The sequence below is a fragment of the Marmota flaviventris genome, chromosome 5, assembly GCF_047511675.1.
Source record: "Marmota flaviventris isolate mMarFla1 chromosome 5, mMarFla1.hap1, whole genome shotgun sequence".
Lineage (NCBI taxonomy): Eukaryota > Metazoa > Chordata > Mammalia > Rodentia > Sciuridae > Marmota > Marmota flaviventris.
In genome coordinates, this window is record NC_092502.1 from 72,980,277 (window position 1) to 72,998,892 (window position 18,616).

Genomic DNA, 18,616 nt, shown 5'->3' on the forward strand with positions numbered 1-18,616 from the left:
TTGATCATATCATTGATTACCCTAAAATGCATTCCTTAAGTCAACATTAGTTATTTCAATGTGTTTCTTAAGAGTTGTTATATTATTTAGAAAAAAATGGAATATTTAGTTTTTATTGAAAATGTATTATTTGGTAACATTAAATTTCATCTCAGTTAATATTCTATTAAAGCTTCTGGCTTTATTTTGTGATACTGGGGATTGAACCTAGGGATACTCTATCATAGAACTACATCCTCAGCTCTTTTAATTTTTTATTTTGAGGCAGGATCTCTATAAGTTTCCCAGGCTGATAATAAACTTGCAATCCTCTTGCCTTAGCCTACCGAGTTGCTGGGGTTATAGGCATGTGTCACTGTACCCATCAGGCTTTGGCTTTAAAACAAATATTTTCTTTCTAACATTTTCCCACAATCCTAAAAGATTTACTAACATCTGAGCTACCCTAAGAAAGCTCACATATCAGCCCTGGGTAACATTCAACCTCAATAATTTTTCCATGCATCTCAATAAATATTAAACACTCATTATGTACAGATACTGTGCTAGATGCTGAAAAAGATACATAAAATATAGTCCCTGTTTTCCAAAGAGAGCTTCATTCCAATTGTTAGTGATACAAACCAGGTAAGTGGATCACTTGGGGAGCTTAAGGAGACCCTGAGAATTAGAAAAGCAAAGCCTAAGAAGAATTTTGGAGGCTGGCTAGTATTGTTACAACCATTTGTGGTGGGGTAGAAAGTGGCGTATGCCACAGCAGACAAAGTATGGAGGCAGAAAATTACAGGCAATTCAGGAAGTAAGCTAGTCTGGCTGGAGTTTAGGATACCTGCAGACAAGTGTAAGATGAGGCTGAAAAAGAATTAACAATTATATAATTTGCCAGTTTTTTAATAATCCTTTTCTCCTTTGTTTATGCTTTTTTTGTATAAAAACATGGCAGAAAGCTGGGAATGTAGTTCAGTGGTAGAGTGCTTGCCTAGCATGCATAGGACCTTGGGTTCAATCCTCAGTAGCAGAAGAAAGAAAAAAAAAATTGACGTTATGGAGACCTAGTAAGAATTCTCTTCTAGAAAATATATGTGAACAATGTCTTAATAAAGTATTAATAGCATTAGGAACCAGAGTTTGTAATCTTCTGTTACCTTGGTTCCCAAATGACTTGTCAGTCTTCGAGGAGCAGAGTGTGTGCTACCAGAACTCAAAACACTGGCTGTTTCATGGTCCATTCGTGTAGTTAAACCCTAGAAAGTAAGCAAATTATAGAACAGTAAAATTTATATTATAAATATGGATAACTTTATATGAAGGTACTTCAAACGAACCATATATAGAGTAAACAACTAAATATATCATTAAAAGTATGACCACTGTAAATCTCAAAATGAATATATATTTGACATTTGTTAAAATTCATTCAACTATACACTTAAAATGAATGTATTTTATTTTATGGTAATCTTTCCTCAATAAAGTTAATTTAAAAAAATTCCAGTGAGAGGTTTTTAAAATATCCCTCCAAATAAAAATCTACTTATACCCATGAAGGGAAATCTCAGGTTGGATTAAGAACACTAGAGTCCAGAGTGACTCTCCTTTCTAGACTTAACTCCCTTCATGTGTCTGTATTATTTATGCTGGTTAGACTTGTAGAAATACTTCCCAAGTTGTAAAAGTTGTTAGCACTCTCCAGAGTAGAGAGACAGCAGAGAAGATTATCTTATTCTTCTTACTTTCTGGCATTCAACTTTCACTAAGATATTGCTTCTTTGAAATGACTAGAACAATAATCCACTTGAATCAAATGTATGAAATATGATATGTCAAGAGCTTTGTAATGTTTTGAACAACTAATAATTAAAAAAATGAGAAAAAAAAAAAAAACAACAAAAGAAATGACTAGAACATCCAGTATCTGGATCTTTCTATATATTCCAGCTTAAATTTCTTGTGGTTCATCACTTCCATAATTCTCTTGCTAGTTTTTAATAGCTTAACGCTATAGTTATTCCATCTCACCTATCTGGAAATGGTGGATATTATTAACTATTTCCTCTTTTATGGAACACTATTCTATTGCTTTGGGATTTCAGTCTAAGTTTTCATATTCCCACATATATTTATTAGGGATGCAAAGATCTTCCACACCTTCAATGATCACATTGTTCACTTTTCTTAATTCCAACTTAAGACCTGCAAACTTAACATTTTCAGAACTAAACATTATTTTCCCTCACTAACCTCCTCTTCATCTTGTGTTATCACTAAATTGCACCACTATCCTTCCAGCTGCCTACAACAGAAATCTGGAAGTCATTCTTGACTTCTCCTTCTCTTAGTCCTCAAACCCAACCTCTAATAAAAACCGGAAAGAGTCTATTTCCTAAATATTTTGAGACATTCAGATTATCTGTTGATGAAATGATTCTCAAATTTGAGGGTCACAGAAGAAACTTTCAGACCACCATCATCTTTCACCAAGATTATGTCTACTTTGCCTGATGATCTTTCAGATGTCATATAAAGTTAATTTATATCTTTCTCCAGGAACAACTTTACCTAAAAATTAGGTTTAATTTTAGTTTTCTTTCTTTTTTTTGGTACTGGGGTTTGAACTCATGGGCACAAGCCACTGAGCCATATCTTCAGCCCTGTTTTGTACTTTATTTAGAGATAGGATCTCATTGAGTTGCTTAGCACCTCACTTTTGCTAAGGCTGGCTTTTGAATTTGCAATCATCCTGCCCCAGCCTCCTGAGCCGCTGGTATTATAGGCGTGTGCCATTGTACGTGGCACAATTTTAGTTTTCTAATATGTATTCCTGTAGCTCTATGTACTACAAGAGTATTTAACACACTTTTGGAAACTGCTTGACTGTCTTCTAGTTTATAAGCTTCTTGAAGAAAAGGGAGCATATATATTGTTCACTACTATATGGCAGGGTACATTATTGATATAACGTAGATGCTTAGTAAACGTATGTTGAAAATTGATAATTGAGTTTTATATTATCTTTTATGTGAAAGGGGTAGGGAAAAGATTAATAGTGAAGTGAAAAAATAAGCTGGGAAGTAATGAAGTGGGGATAAGAAAAATGACTAAAGGGAACCTCTCCAAATACATATCAGAATTTCTCTTTGTCTATTTTTTGGTTTTCTTTTATTCATCTTTAAATACACACTGCCATGAAAGCCATTCAAATATTTGTTGAGGAGGAATAGAATGATTGTGTCTGACAGTTACACTGAGCAAGTTGGGATACAATCTATTTTGATTGCACCTAATAAGTTAATCAGGCCTCACTAAATTGCTAAGCCTGGCCTTGAACTTTCAATCCTCCTGCCTTAGCCCCCTGAGTTGCTGGGATTATAGGCATGTACCACTGTGCCCAGTTTAAAGTTTTTTTTTTTTTTTAATGTTTGTTCTTTTTTGAGACACTCTTGCTATCTTGCCCAGGCTCACCTCAAAATCCTGAGCTTAAGTTATCCTCTAGTGTCAGCCTCCCAGGTAGCTGGGACCACAAGTGTGAGGCACCATACCTGGCTTCTGTTTGGAAGTAACTTTAGAAAGTAACTCAAAAAGGTTCTACTTCAAACATAATTTTGGCTTCCAACTTGTGAAACCAGGCAGATGAGCAGAAAGATACAAACATTTTCTTTGATTTTCTGGGTACAAACTGCATTGAAAAGTAATCAAGTAGGAGATGCAGTTTCTCTTAACACAAGTATTTCAATTAATTCTGTAATTAATTCCTAATGAATTAATGGAGCTAGGTGTTATTAATGACTGTTAATATGGTAATATGGTCTTCCATCAGATTATTATGTGCTTCCTGATAGAAGACCACCATGTTACCTCCATAAATGTAGTACCCCAAAAAAGACTGAACCCAAATCTGATCAAATTTCTGGATCCAACTACCAGTTCATAGGAAATACAGAAGATAAAAGAATATGTTAAACTATATCATGTGAATGTTATCAATAAAGTTTGTAGTATGGAAAACTGTAAGAAAAACAACTTCAGTTCTTCAAAGAGACAAAAGAGATGTCACCTATAAATTAGATTCAGAGATTCAATAATAAATCCAAATTCATGGACCTTATCTGGGCCCAAAGTAAAAAAAACAAAAAACAAAACAAACAAACAACAATAACAACAAAAAACCCCCAAACAACCCCCCCCAAAAAAACCTAGGAAAAATACATTTATGAAAAAATTATAAATTTGAATATTGACAGAATGTCTGATGCTATTAAGGAATTACTATTAGCTTCAATGGGGATATGATAATGATACTAGGTATGTATTCTGAAAAGTGTTCTTATCTTTTGGAAATATACAGTGAAATATTTATGGGAATAAATGATGCTGCTTGGATGTTCTTAAAAAATATTATAGGAAGTCAAAGTGAATCATAAAATGTTTTTAAACTAGAAGCAGAATGTGCTGATTCACTTGATCTTTTCCCCATTTTTGTTTTGAATTTTATCACTATTTACTAGCTATTAGCAGAGCAGAGATCTGACTCTAAATGATTTAGATACATAGCTATACACTAAACAAGTAAGGATTTGGCCTGTATAATTTACTTCTAGTTTTTCCTTCCATTTAATTTCTTAAGGAGATTAATAACTGATCAAGAGATTCTATTACTAGTAAGAGTATCAGTCCTTCCTTCCAACCACCATTTTTTTTTTTAGAGAGAGAGAGAGAGAGAGAAAATTTTTTTAATATTTATTTTAGTTTTCGGCGGACACAACATCTTTGTATGTGGTGCTGAGGATCGAACCCGGGCTGCACGCACGCACGCCAGGCGAGCGTGCTACCGCTTGAGCCACATCCCCAGCCCCAAACACCAATTTTTTTAAAAAATATTTTTTTTAGTTATTGATGCACCTTTATTTTACTCATTTATTTATATGTAGTGCTGAGAAATGAATCCAGTGCCTCACACATGTGAGGCAAGCACTCTACCAGTGAGCCACAACCCCAACCCCCACAACCACCAATTTTTTACTATTTATCAGGGACTGTGGGACATGAAAAGGAACAAAATTAGATTTTTTTCCCTTCTGGATCCTGTAGTCTAGTGTGGGAACACAAATATTAAATAATTAAACAAATAAATATAAAGCTGCAAATGTGATAGTCTTCAATGAAGAAAAAGATGCTATGAAAACCTATCACAGCGAGATTTGATCTATTCAAGGCTGTCTGAGAAACTGATGCTTAAGATTAGATACCCATGAACTGGAGTTAACTGAGCAAAAGGGGATGAGAAGAACACTATATGGAAAAGGAACATAAGTGCACAGGCTGCAGTACACCAAAGAGGCTATTTGAGCTAGTGGGGAGATTTTTTAAAAAGCTGACAAGATAGAAATCATAGCAGTCATAATAAAAGGTTATCTTTATTCTAAGAATCAAGTGAAGACAATAAAGGATTTTACAAAGAGTAGTTTAGACTTTGTAAGGATCATTCTTGCAAAGTAAATGTGCGTAGGAAGCCTGGTAAAAGAGGGGGCAGAATGAACTTTCACATGTTGGGAGACATAAATGCACCAGGACAGGTGCTTCGGTGGAGCATCCTACCTTGATCTAGAAAAATTCAAAGACTGATTTCCATTTTCAGTTGAGTGTCAATGTTTATTAACTCTGGGGCAAACAATAGAACAAAAGAATAAACCTCAAAATGTCTTGTGTATAGATTCTATTAAGACAGGTTAAAGGATTTTTTTTTTTTTTTGAGATGAGTTTTCACTGTGTTGTCCTCGCTGGTTTTGAACTTGTGGGCTCAAGCAATCCTCCTGTCTCAGCCTCCAAAGTAGCTGGGACTAGGGTGAAAGGACTCTTGGCATAAAAAATTGCAGATCCAAATATAGATTGCTCATTTACATTAGGATTTGAGAGTGGCTATTGTGCTGTTTTGAAACAGTGATTAAAAAGTAACCCAATACATAGTATTAGTAGACTTAGTGGCATACAAACCACTGATTTAGTAGGCAAGTCTATGATGGACATTGCCAAACAAACGTGCTTGTAAATTCCAACTAAGTCAATGGCACTATCAGAATTCATCCTTTGAAAAAGGATTGAATACTGGGCCCTAATTTATTGTTTCCCATAGATCCTCACCTCTGCCATTCTTACACTAAAATAAAAACATGTTTCATAAAAGGAACCTAGTGATCAAGCAATGGAAACAAAGGCAGTACTTTCTTCTATTTTTCCAAAAGAAAAATGGTTTTAGAGTTGTTATGAATTATAAAAACTTTTCATGTTCATTAAAAAAACAATTTAAACAATACATAAAAATATAAACAAGAAAGTAAAACAAAAATCCCAACATTTAGCAATAACTATTTGCAACATTTCCCCAGACATTTTGCATGTGTATATGTATGTATACTGAATTTTTAAAAGTTAAAAGTTACAATTAATTTCCTAAGTCAGTATTTATTAATATCTAATATGCATGTACTAACTGCTTACTCTGTCAAGCTATCAGGCTGTCTATCTGGAGTACAATGGTGAGCAAGACCAGTGTAGTATGATTTAAAGAACTTTAAAAAGGAAGGCAAACAATTAAATTAACAAAAATAGTACCAAGTGCTATGAGAGCAGAAATAGGATAGCTGAGAGCACTTTATTTTAGGGAGATGAAGACAAGGAAAATATTCAGGAAGAAGTTACATTTAGGGGCTGGGGATGTGGCTCAAGCCGTAGCGCGCTCGCCTAGCATGTGTGCGGCCCAGGTTCAATCCTCAGCACCACATACAAACAAAGATGTTGTGTCTGCCAAAAAATAAAATAAAAATTTTTTCTTTCTCTCTCTTAAAAAAAAAAAAAGAAGTTACATTTAAACTTAGGGAAAGGATGAGTAAAGCATAAAGAACTGAAGCAGAAGAGATTTTCTAGGCAAAGGAAATATTACTTGGAATGCCTAGTGTGTGTGTCACTGTGACCAAAATACTTGACAAGAATAGATTAGAGGAGGAAAAGTTGTCTGTGGTTTAGTTCAAGGTGGGCCAGCCAATCCATTGCTTTGGACCTGAGATGAGGCATAACATCATGGAGAAAGGCTGTGGTAGAGGAAAGCTTCTCAGCTCATGGCAACCAGAAAGCAGAGATATAGAGTAAGGAACCAGGGACAAAATAAAGTACAAGGCCACACACTCAGTGATCTACTAATTCTAGTCATACCCCATCTGTCAACAGGTATCAGCCAGTAGTCATTCAAATTATTAATCCATAAAACAAACTAATCCACTAATGACGGCCTAACTCTAATAATCCAATCTTTTCACCTCTGAACATTGCTCCACTGACTAATACAGGAGCTCTTTGGGGGACATTTTTAGATCTCAAACCATAATACCCATTCATACTCAAGGAACCAAAGAAGTTTTACTGGAGGCAAATGAGAAATTGGGGCAAACAATGGAAGATATTGCTGGAAGAGTAAGTAATATAAAGAATCTGGATTCTATTCTATGGGCAGTGAGTAGTCACTGAAAGGTTCTAAGTAGTAAGTGATACAATCAGATTTGTATTTAGAAGGATCACTCTTGATTATAATGTAGAGGATACACTATAAAAGGCTGAAGACTGAAACAAAAGTTAGATATCTACATAAACAGAGATGTAATTTATCATTTTTAATATTTGCAGAGTACTAAATAGGTTCCATGAGGCTACAGTCTGTTTTTTTCAATTCTCAATTCTAGAGTCCAACACATTTCATTATTTGGTACATAATAAGTATTTGTTAATTTAAAAATAATCATCAAGCTGGGTGCAGTGGCGCACACCTGTAATCCCGGCAACCTGTGAGCTAAGGCAGGAGAATTTTAAGTTCAAAGCCAGTCCCAATAACTTAGTGAGACTCTGTCTGGGGCGGGGGGTGGGGGGAAGACTGAGGTTGTGGCTCAGCAGTAGCGCACTTGCTTGCCATGCGTGAGGCACTGGGTTCAATTCTCAGCACCGCATATAAATAAATAAATAAAGGTCTATCAACAACTAAACAACAACAACAACAACAAATAAAAGGATGTAGTTCAGTAATTAAGCACTCCTGGGTTCAATCCTGGGTACCTTCCCCGAAAACTAAAAAACGATAAAAAGTAATTATCAATAGTTGTTAATAAGAACCACAACTTAAAAAAAAAAGTTGTTTTTTTTTTTTTTTTTTTGTAGTTGTAGATGAACAGAATGCCTTTATTTTATTTGTTAATTTTTGTGTGGTGCTGAGGATCAAACCCAGTGCCTCACACATGCTAGGCAAGCGCTTTGCCACTGAGCTACAGCCCCAGCCCAAAAACCATAACTTATCTTTCACTGAATACTAACTATATGTCAGGAACTGTATTAAGCATATATTGCATTTAATTCTCACAATTATTTTATAGAGGAAAAAAAAGCTCAGAGAGTTAGTTATAAGATCTATGCTAGTTAGTGAAGGAGTGAAATTTCCCACATTTGCCAACTCCAAAGCCATTTAACCATAGCTGGCTAACTGATAAATTAGCCAATTATTAATTGCTTAATGTACATTTAGGTTATTTCTAAATTTTCTTGCTACTATACATAGCATAAAGATGAATTTCTTCAAATATGTCCAACCACTCTTGATTGATTACCACATCAGCACTTGGATACTGCTATAATAAGCTATACAGCAGGGCATTATAAACTTCAATCATTTTATAAAATTGCTCCCCAGAAAGGTTATTTCATGAAATTAATACGAATACATGAAAATGCCTGTTTACTTCCTAGTGTATCAATACTGAGTGCCACTGATTTTTGATAACTCAATGACTTGCCCACAAAAACTCATTTTAGTTGTAATTTATACTTATGTATAATTATTAGTAAAAGTTGATAATCTTTACACATGTTTATCATTTTAATTTTTCCTGCTTATTTACTGTTCATGTTCTTTGCCCATTTTTTGTTGTTGTTGATGGACGTTTATTTTATTCATTTATTTATATGCAGTGCTAAGAATCGAACCCAGTGCTTCACATATGTGAAGCCACAACTGCAGCCCTCTTTGCCCATTTTTAAAGACTCATTTTTAAATAGATGACTGGTAAATACTCTATGTATTTTGAATTTTAATTTTTTGCTTGCCTTAAATGTTTGCAAATAATGTGATCTTGGCTTTTGTTGCCTTACAATTTTGTTATGATTTTCTGCATCCTGAAGTGTCACATTTTACATAAAACCGATTGTTCCTTCCAGTACGGTTTTGCTAACCATCTCATGATTATGAAAATTCTACCCACATTTTCATCTAACCTTTTACAAATTATAATAGTTTTAATCCATGACATTAATTCTAATCTTAGAATGATTTTGATGTAGTGTCATATAGATCTCATAATATACTCTGCTGGATATATAATGGTTTTCAAAATATACAAAAATTGGAATATGATCTAAGACTAAGAGTAGGTCTAATTCTAAGCAAATCACTGTTTTTCCTGTTGGTAAGACTGAATTTTTCTTCCTTTTATCTATGTGTAGAAACATAAACTTTCCAATAGTTACCTAAATAACAGAGAAATAATTGCTTTTGAGCTGGGGTGGTAGCTCAGTGGTAGAGCGCTTGCCTACCACATGTGAGGCACTGGATTCGATCCTCTCAGTACCACATAAAAATAAATAAATACAATAAAGGTATTGTGTGCATCTACAACATCTACAACTAATATATATATGAATTTGCTTTTAACTGGGTGCAGTGGCACATGCCTGTAATCCCAGTGGCTTTGGAGGCTGAGGCAGGAGGATTGTGAGTTCAAAACCAGCCTCAGCAACTTAGTGAGGCCCTAAACAATTTAATGAGACCCTGTCTTTAAATTAAAACAAAAAAAATATTTGCTTTTTGTCATAATTTACTACTTAAAAATTTTCCTGTATACTGCTAACTAGGAACAATGAATGGATATCTCTGTTTTGACTCAGTAAATTTAAAAACTTAATTATGAGGTATTTTAGGCTTTAAATTTTAATGAACTAAAAGAAGCATTTTCTTTTTTTTCATGAACAGTACTATTAAAAGTAACCTAAAGGGCTGGGGTTGTGGCTCAATGGTAGAGCGTTTGCCTAGCACACGTGACGCACTGGGTTTGATCCCCAGAACCACATTAAACAAACAAACAAACAAACAAAAAACTAAATAAACAAAATAAAGGTACTGTGTCCATCTACAACTAAAAATATTAAAAATAAGTAACCTAGAAAAATTAAAGTAATTTTTAATATTGACAGGAAAATTACCTTAAGGCCAACTTAATAAAATTAAAGTCCTATTTTTTTAAAAAAATCTCTTGTTTACATTGTAAATGTATTCACTGAAGAAAATTTGGGGAATACAGAATATCCCAATGAAACATTTTGTTACTATTAGACTGCATTTCAATAAAATTCAAATAGAAATTCATGGCAATTTCTATTGATGCTAAAAATACTATGGTGATAGTTAAACATGATATGGCTATCTTTAGTTTTCTGAGTATCAAAAATTTTTTTTTTCAATAAGATTTGAATTTCTACATTTATGTAATCTTGAAGTATAACAGAAAATAAGAACTCTAACAAAGTTCTTAGGATAATTTAAAAAACCCACATTAAAATGTCTTTGCACAGAATGCCCTCAAGAAGGAACAAATCTATCCAATACAAGCAATAATGAGGTTAAATCACATATATAAACAAAGTCTTTCAAAAAAACTCTACTCACACCAATTATTTAAGACTAACAATGAAACATGACCTAGAGCTATAGAAGTATACTTAGAAATTGATAGCATTATTGTTAAATGTAATAAGGAAAATGACAGCATTTTGATACTAAATGCTTCTGGAGATATCCTTTCTAAGGAAATAGATAAGATTTATAGATCATTTTGAAAACCATCCCAGTTTATACTTCTTTTTGAATATTCAAATATTTCATTTAAAAATATAATAGAATAATTTATTTACCTGACCACCACCAGAAGTTGCCATGTTGATTTCTGCCACTCCTTGACCTTCATTCTGCCGCTCAGCTTCATGTGAGCCAGCTTCATGCTTGTTCTGAGATGATCTCTGTTAACATGGAGTTAACATCATTACATACAAAAATGGTGTATGCTTTCTCAGTCCACAGCTTTTTTGTTTTAAAGTTCTGAATGCATTAATTATATAGCTTGACAAAGGCATGGATACTGCACATTACACTTCATAACCTCCAGCATGGCTAGCAGTCGGCTACCTCGGTAGGAGGAAAGTGAAATGTGTCCCTTGAGCATTAGAACTGCACAAGACAAAGGATTTTCTGAGATTCACAGAAACACCATCCTCCACCAGCTGTGCTCACATCACTATCAGGAATATAATCCAACTAGAAAATAACTGTCTTTTCTGCAAGGTCACATGATTCTGGCATTTTACAGAGCTATAAATAAAACAATTAAACTATCACCTTTTATGCAGGCCTATTTATACATATTTTCTTACAAATACCTTTTGTGTAGGCATATTTATACATATTTTCTGGCAAAGTTATATGAAACTGACAAGTTCTTAGATTTTGATAATGAATGAATAAAACAGAAAACCTTGCTAATGCAACCACCATCTGTTACATGAAATAAAAATGACAGATTATATCCAGTAAGAGCAGTCATTTCAAAAAAGATTATATCTAGTATAAAGCAGTCACTTTATAAAAACACCACTGCAGAGTCAAAGAAAAAAAACAATTTCCCATCATCTTCTAGAGAAGTGCCTAGTGCTTGCTCTGGGAAAATGATACTCTAAAATAAAAATTATTCTTTAAAAATCTGACATAATAGTGGATATTATAAAATGGCTTCCACAGGAGTTTTTAACCTTAAGTTTTCCTAGATCATTTAAAAATGTGACTTAGAAACTAATTTATAAGTAACATTTCCATTGATGAACTAGTATTAGTTATATGTAAGCAACAGACAGGAGAAAAACAGTACTATCTGAAAAATCACTCTATAAATTTCATCAAAATTACAAGAGTAGAAATACACAAAGTTAACCTCGAGACAAAATGAATCAAAGTTGAACCACTAAGACCACAAAAATGTGACCCTAATGAGTAAAGGTGTCATATATTTAAAGAAAATATAATTACTGACTATCTTCTATGGTCGGTTACTTATACTATGTGTTCCAGAATACAGTGCTAACAAAATTAGACATTACTCTCTTGAAGCTTATAGACTATTCAGACGCACTCAAATAATGAAAACAATGAAGTTAAAACTTTGACAAGGTGGTATGACAAAGGAATGTGACATGGGTTGAGGGTTTGGGGAAGAGTTGTTTCAGGGAGTGCTGTTTGAATGGAGAAGTGAAGAATAAATAGTTAATCGGAAAACGTGAAGGAGTAGAGAATAAGCATTCTAATCAAATATGATCATACACAAAGGATTGGGAGAAGGAGGAAATGTGGCTTGTTCTAGTGCATTAAAGAATCAGTGTGGTTAAAACACCAAAAACAAGAAACAAAGTAGAATAACAACAACAACAAAAGATGGCAAAAACTAAAAATAATAAAAACACTGATTTTTGTTGAATTTGAGTATGGTAAGAAGGGACTCTTAATTTTTCTAAGTTATACTGAGGCTACCCATTAATATATTAATGGACACTTAAATTGATTTTTTAAACCAAATTTTAAGTGGTGTAAGTAGGTAGGAAACAAAGTAGTTAGGAGGCTAATGAATTAATTTAAGTAGGTGAGAGATGATGGTACTTTACAAAAAGAAAGCAGGAACAGAAATTCAACAAGTATAGTAACAGGTAAATATGATGATAACTGAAGCTCTAAGCACATAAATAAGATTGCCTTAGACAGGGAAGATACAGAGAAAAAAGGAATAAGCCTTAAAGAATGCCTATGACTAATGAGCTATAAAGGCCAGAGAGGTAGGAAAAAACAACAACAAAAAGTGATTACGTTGTGATGATGAATACAACAATAATCTTAAAAAAAAACAAAACTAATGTACACTATGAATTAGTCAACTATTGCATACCATACCAACTCTATGTAGTACTATTATTAATCTTCATACCAACTCTATGTAGTACTATTATTATCTCCATTTTACAAATAAAGAAACTGAGGCATAGAGAACATAAATAACCCGCTTTCAGTTAGATACTTAGTAAATGGTAGAGTCAGAGCTGGAATTACCATCCAGGCAGTCTCACTTCACAGCCCAATATAATATTTAAAACTTTGAGCTTTTATTTTCTTTCTTCCTTCTCTTTCCTTAATTATTTTCCTTTGACCCTGGGCTTTAGACCCCCACTACATTTTTGAATCAGTGTCCAAAATCACCACTGACAGAGGAGACAAAAGAGGCTGTTGCTGATTCTCATGAAAGAATAATCTTAACTCCTCACTTTCATAGTTGTAAAACTTTCCTAAGGTTTTCTGCCCTAAATTAAAGGGGTGAAAAACAATCTTTGAAACAATTTTTGTTGAGGTATTTACAAAGCAAAAAATACACACTCACATAATACAACTAAATGATTATCAGTAAAATTTATTAAGCATCACCATAATCCTATTTTAGAACATTTCTATTCTATTATTCTAATAAGATATCTCTGCCATTTTTACTAATTCTATTCCTAGGTAAATTTGCATCAAATTCAATTGTAGGACATAGTGATATTAAAAGAACTGGTATCAAAATTGCTGAAAATAATGTTCTTTCAAAAGTTTTAAAAAACTCTTTCCCAGTGTTAGCTGACTATAAATCAAAGGCATTTATATTCTCATTCTTTTATGAGAAATCTGTTTTCCATTCATCTAAGTTTTAGGAAAAAGCTTTCCCATTATCTGAAAATTTTTTTATCCCATTATCTGAAATTTCATCACAATGTGTATTAGTGTAAGATTATTTTCATCTTTGGTTGTCAGATTTTGGAGACTGTTTCATTTGAAAAACTTTGGCCCTTGATTTTGGGAAATTTTAATTAATTTTCTCAGATCTTTCTAGTTTTCTCCAGCTCTTTGTGGAACTCCTCTTATTTAGATATTGAATCCTCTTAGAATGATTCTGCTTTTATTTTTTCTGTTTTCTACCTCATTGTCTTTTTGTTCTACTTTCTAAATTTTTTTTTTTGTTGTTGTTGTTTGAGTTTTAGACAGGGTCTGGCTAATTTGCTTAGGGCCTTGTTAAGCAGCTAAGGCTAGTCTCAAACTTGTTGTTCTCCTGCCTCAGCCTCCTGAGTCACTGGGATTACAGGCATACACCACTGTGTCCAGAGACAAAGTTATCTTTTAAACTTGCTATTAATTTTTTTGTATCTGCTATCATATACACACACACACACACACCAGGGGTGCATTAGCAATGAGTGTGTATTTTTTGCTTTGTAAATACCTCAACAAAAATTGTTTCAAAGATTGTTTTTCACCCCTTCCAGCATTAAGTAAGTAAATTTTCACTTAACTCAATCCTTACTGAGCCCTTTTTATTTTGTATTTTGAGACAGGGTCTCACTAAGTTGCTGAGGTTCTCATTGAATTACTGAGTCTGGCCTTAAACTTGTGATTCTCCTGACTTAGTCTTCTGATTTGCTGGGATTACAGAGATGTGCCACTGTGCCCATCTTTGCTATCAAAATTTTAACTCCCACAAACTTCTTTTTTATTCTCTAAATGTTTTGTTCTTGCTAAATGTCCTTTTCTTGCTTTATTTTTTTTAATACTAATGTTAGTTTTTTTTAAAAATTTTCTTTTTCTTTTAGTTGTCAATGGACCTTTACTTTATTTATTTATATACAGTGCTAAGAATCAAATCCAGTGTCTCACACATGCTAGGCAAGCACACTACCACTGAGCCACAACCCCAGCCTTTAATGTTAGTTTTATTTTTTAAGTTTTCTTCTTCCTATAAGAAGAAATTATCTATTTTTTCTTTTTCTTTTTTTTAAAAATATTTATTATAGATGGACACAACACAATGCCTTTATTTTTATGTGGTGCTGAGGATTGAACCCGGGTCCCGCCCGTGCCAGGCAAGCACTCTACTGCTGAGCCACAATCCCAGCCTGAAATTATCTATTTTCATAATCTTTGTTATTAGAAACTTTCTTAAAATGTCTTGTGGTCATTAGTGTCCACCCATATTTAAGAGTGAGTGAGTTATAAAAAAGTTAAATGAAGCTCTATGCCTACAGGATAGAGTCTATAAAGTACAGTGACCTTATAATGCTGTTAAGCTGAACTATTTTGTTTAGTGAATTTTCCAACATTAGGTAACTTCAGCTCTCTTTTCTTGAGTTAGTGATGTTTTTTAAAGAAGTTCTTTCCAGAATCTTGTCTAGAGATGACAAACCTGGATATAAGTGGGAATTCCAGCATTAAGTAAGTAAATTTTCACTTAACTCAAATTTTTTAATATGCTATCCCCAATTTCAGTTACTCACCCAAAGACTGTCATTCTTTGGGGCGGGGGATCACTCATCTTTTGTTAGAACTGGAAAAGAGCAGTCACTCAGCTCTGTAGAGCTGTAAAGTACTGGAGGCTGCAATCACTTCCTAAAAGATTTTCAACCAATCCTCCTGCTTTTAGCCCTTTTTAAAACCCTTACATCCAAGGGATAACTAGTGTAGCCAGTTTTAGAACCTATTAGACTTCACAGTATACACTGGGTTGCTTCATGGCTTTTCTTAACACTTACTTAGGGGGTCACTTCTCCACAACATGGTTACAATTTGTTTATTTGTTTTCCAGCTCCCCAAAGTTTATGATCATCACCTCCCCTGGTCTTTGTGTCTTTCATTTTATCCTTTGACCATCAGTTTAATGGGGTTTGTGGAGTAAACACAGGTAAATGTATAAAATCAGTTTATACTATGGATTACAAATAAGGAAAAAGTTTACTTACAGGATGATAATAGCTAAGTTAATTATCTGATTATATGTAAATTGACAGCTGATGTAAAATATCTATATTGATGTTTCTATAAATCTTAAATGCCTAAAAGTTATAAAGAAATCAAAAAAACAAAGGTTTTTGATAATTCAATTTCATGAAAAAAATGTCAATTCTTTAGAAGAATATCCATATTTCAATGATACCACATTAATTACACATATTTTCTTAGAAAACCTACCTATTTTTTAATATGCAAACAAAGAAGACAATTTACTAACCTCTGCTTCTGTTGCTTGGGACTGTAAAAGCTGTCGTATACGCAGTATGTCCTTTTCTATTTGCTGAATTCTAGCTATTCTTCGCTAAAATGAGACCAAATTAAACATGATTTTATTAAAAAACATTAGTGCAAACAGTATTACTGTGGCTATCAATGAACAGATCAGGATTATGTCAAACCATTTTTATGCAAGCAGTTAGAAATGTATATATATTCACATTAATGACAAATTTGGTTAATTCAGTTTTTTTAATACACTGAAATTTATGCAATAGATCTACAGATTTGTTTAGTAAAACTGTATAAATACAAATCACATATCAAATTGCATGGTTTATGTATTGTGCAACTTGGTGTTGAATGGGAGTGGAGCTTAGAGGTAGAAAACATGCTAAGCTTATTCAAGGCTCTTCTTATTTAATTTCAAACACCATTCTCCCCCCAAAAAGTTATTTTCAAAAAATTTCAAGAAAGAAAATTACACCTGGATTTAATAATTTATATTAATCTAGGCATTAATATTACATAATGGATGTATATAAAGCATAGTATATCTATAAAGGAAAATAATATCTGATTTATTTTCATAAACATTAGGGTAAAACAATAGAACTAACACTCCTAAAGTTACCCCTGTTCCATGTCAGTAGTATTTTTCAGACTTCCAAAATACCTACCACAGCTAAACATTATTTTTATTTCCAATAAAAGGACCACACAGGGTTGGGGTTGTTGCTCAGTAGTAGAGTGCTCACCTAGTGTGTGCAAGGCCCTGGGTTCAATCCTCAGCACCATATAAAAATAAATAAATAAAACAAAGGTGTTGTTAAAAAAATAAATAATAAAAGGACCACAAAGATGGCATAGCTTTGCTACCTACCATGATGAGACTACCCAGTGACCACAAAGCAGTAACTACATATTGAACTACATGGAACTGAAATAATGTGGGGAAAAGTTTATTTTATTTTATTTTATTATTATTATTATTTTCTTCAGTGCTGGGGATCAAACCTAGGCCTCAATCGTGACAGGAAAGTGTTCTACCACTGAGCTATACCCTCTCCCCCTTGGTTTTGCTTTATTCATCCATTCATTCATTTATGTATCTGGGGTACTGGGGATTTAACCCAGTGGTACTCTACTACTGAGCTTCATCTCTTTTCATTTTTTTATTCTGAAAAGGTGCTAAGGTACTAGGTTGCCCTCAAACTTGTAATCTTCCTATCTTGGCCTCCTGAGTAGTTGGATTTACTGATGTGTACCACTGTACTCAGCTTCTTTTAATTTTTATGAGTACTAGTAGAAGTGAGAAAAACCAAATTACTTAAATATAATGACCTTGCAAATTCAAGTTATTTTTTAAAATCTACATTACAATAGAGACAATACATAGGTTTTAAAAATAAATACTGATAATTTTGTTCCATTCATTTTCTGCAATAATATGAAAGCTAACATCTTAATACTGAAGTATTAAAATCTGTGTTATAAAAGTAACCTTTTTCTTTTTTGGTAGGATTCTGGAGATGGAACCCAGGGCCTCACACATACCAGGCAAACAATGAGCAACATCCCCAGTCCCTTTATTTTGAGACAGGTCATGCTAAGTTATCAGGTTGGGCCTTGAATTTGAAATCCTCCTGACTCAGCCTCCTGGGGAGCTGGGATTATAGACATGCACCACCATGCCTGGCTAAAAGTAATTGTTTCAATAAGGAAAAACAATATTAGAAGCTAAATAGTTTCCATACTTTTTGGTTACTTGCCCCATCAATGAAACATTTCTGAGCATATATCTCTAATAGATAAATTTAAAAATGCTTATTGCAGAAATTATCCAATGTTATGATATACAAAGAACAGAAAAACTCCAAGTAGCTATGCTAGCTACCCAATCTCCTCCTCCAAACATCCATCTATTTTCCTTCCTTCCTTTTTAATATAACTGTGCTGATTCTCTGTCATGATTCTGCAAGTAGTAAACTTATGATAAATAACATCCTCTAATTAACAAATTTTATCATGACTAATGCATACCATGAAAACAGACTGAAGAAGAAATGCCTATACTTTTGGTAAGCATTCTAAAGGTACTGTACAGATGAGTGAATACTTCTAAAACCAGATAGTGAATATCTTCTGTTTTTAGAAACTACCAAACTATTCTAAATTTGATTGTTTCTTTCTATAAGTAATCAGTTCTTCTCCATCAATAAAGTCCTAGATCAAAAATTTTAATAGAGGATGAAAACAGGAAATTATATCTAAATTCCTCTCTGATACCGTATTTACTAGTACATTTTTTTTTTTTAATATTTATTTTCTAGTTTTCGGCGGACACAACATCTTTGTTTGTATGTGGTGCTGAGGATCGAACCCGGGCCGCACGCATGCCAGGCG

At 33.4% G+C, this 18,616-nt stretch overlaps 1 protein-coding gene and 1 long non-coding RNA gene across 6 annotated transcripts in view; one reads left to right on the forward strand and one right to left on the reverse strand.

Moving 5' to 3' along the window:
* LOC139705778 (uncharacterized) overlaps window positions 1–18,616 on the forward strand; it is an 87,114-nt gene that overhangs the window by 33,387 nt on the left and 35,111 nt on the right. The window lies entirely within an intron of this gene.
* Window positions 1–18,616, reverse strand: part of Apc (APC regulator of WNT signaling pathway) — a 121,179-nt gene that overhangs the window by 26,909 nt on the left and 75,654 nt on the right. For all 5 annotated transcript variants that reach the window (XM_071612341.1, XM_071612340.1, XM_027927630.3 and 2 more), the window contains exons 7-9: window positions 16,212–16,295; window positions 10,999–11,103; window positions 1,146–1,244 (exon numbers count right to left, since the gene is read on the reverse strand). In XM_071612341.1, the coding sequence (XP_071468442.1) occupies window positions 1,146–1,244; window positions 10,999–11,103; window positions 16,212–16,295 (288 nt within the window). The remainder of the gene's footprint in view (window positions 1–1,145; window positions 1,245–10,998; window positions 11,104–16,211; window positions 16,296–18,616) is intronic.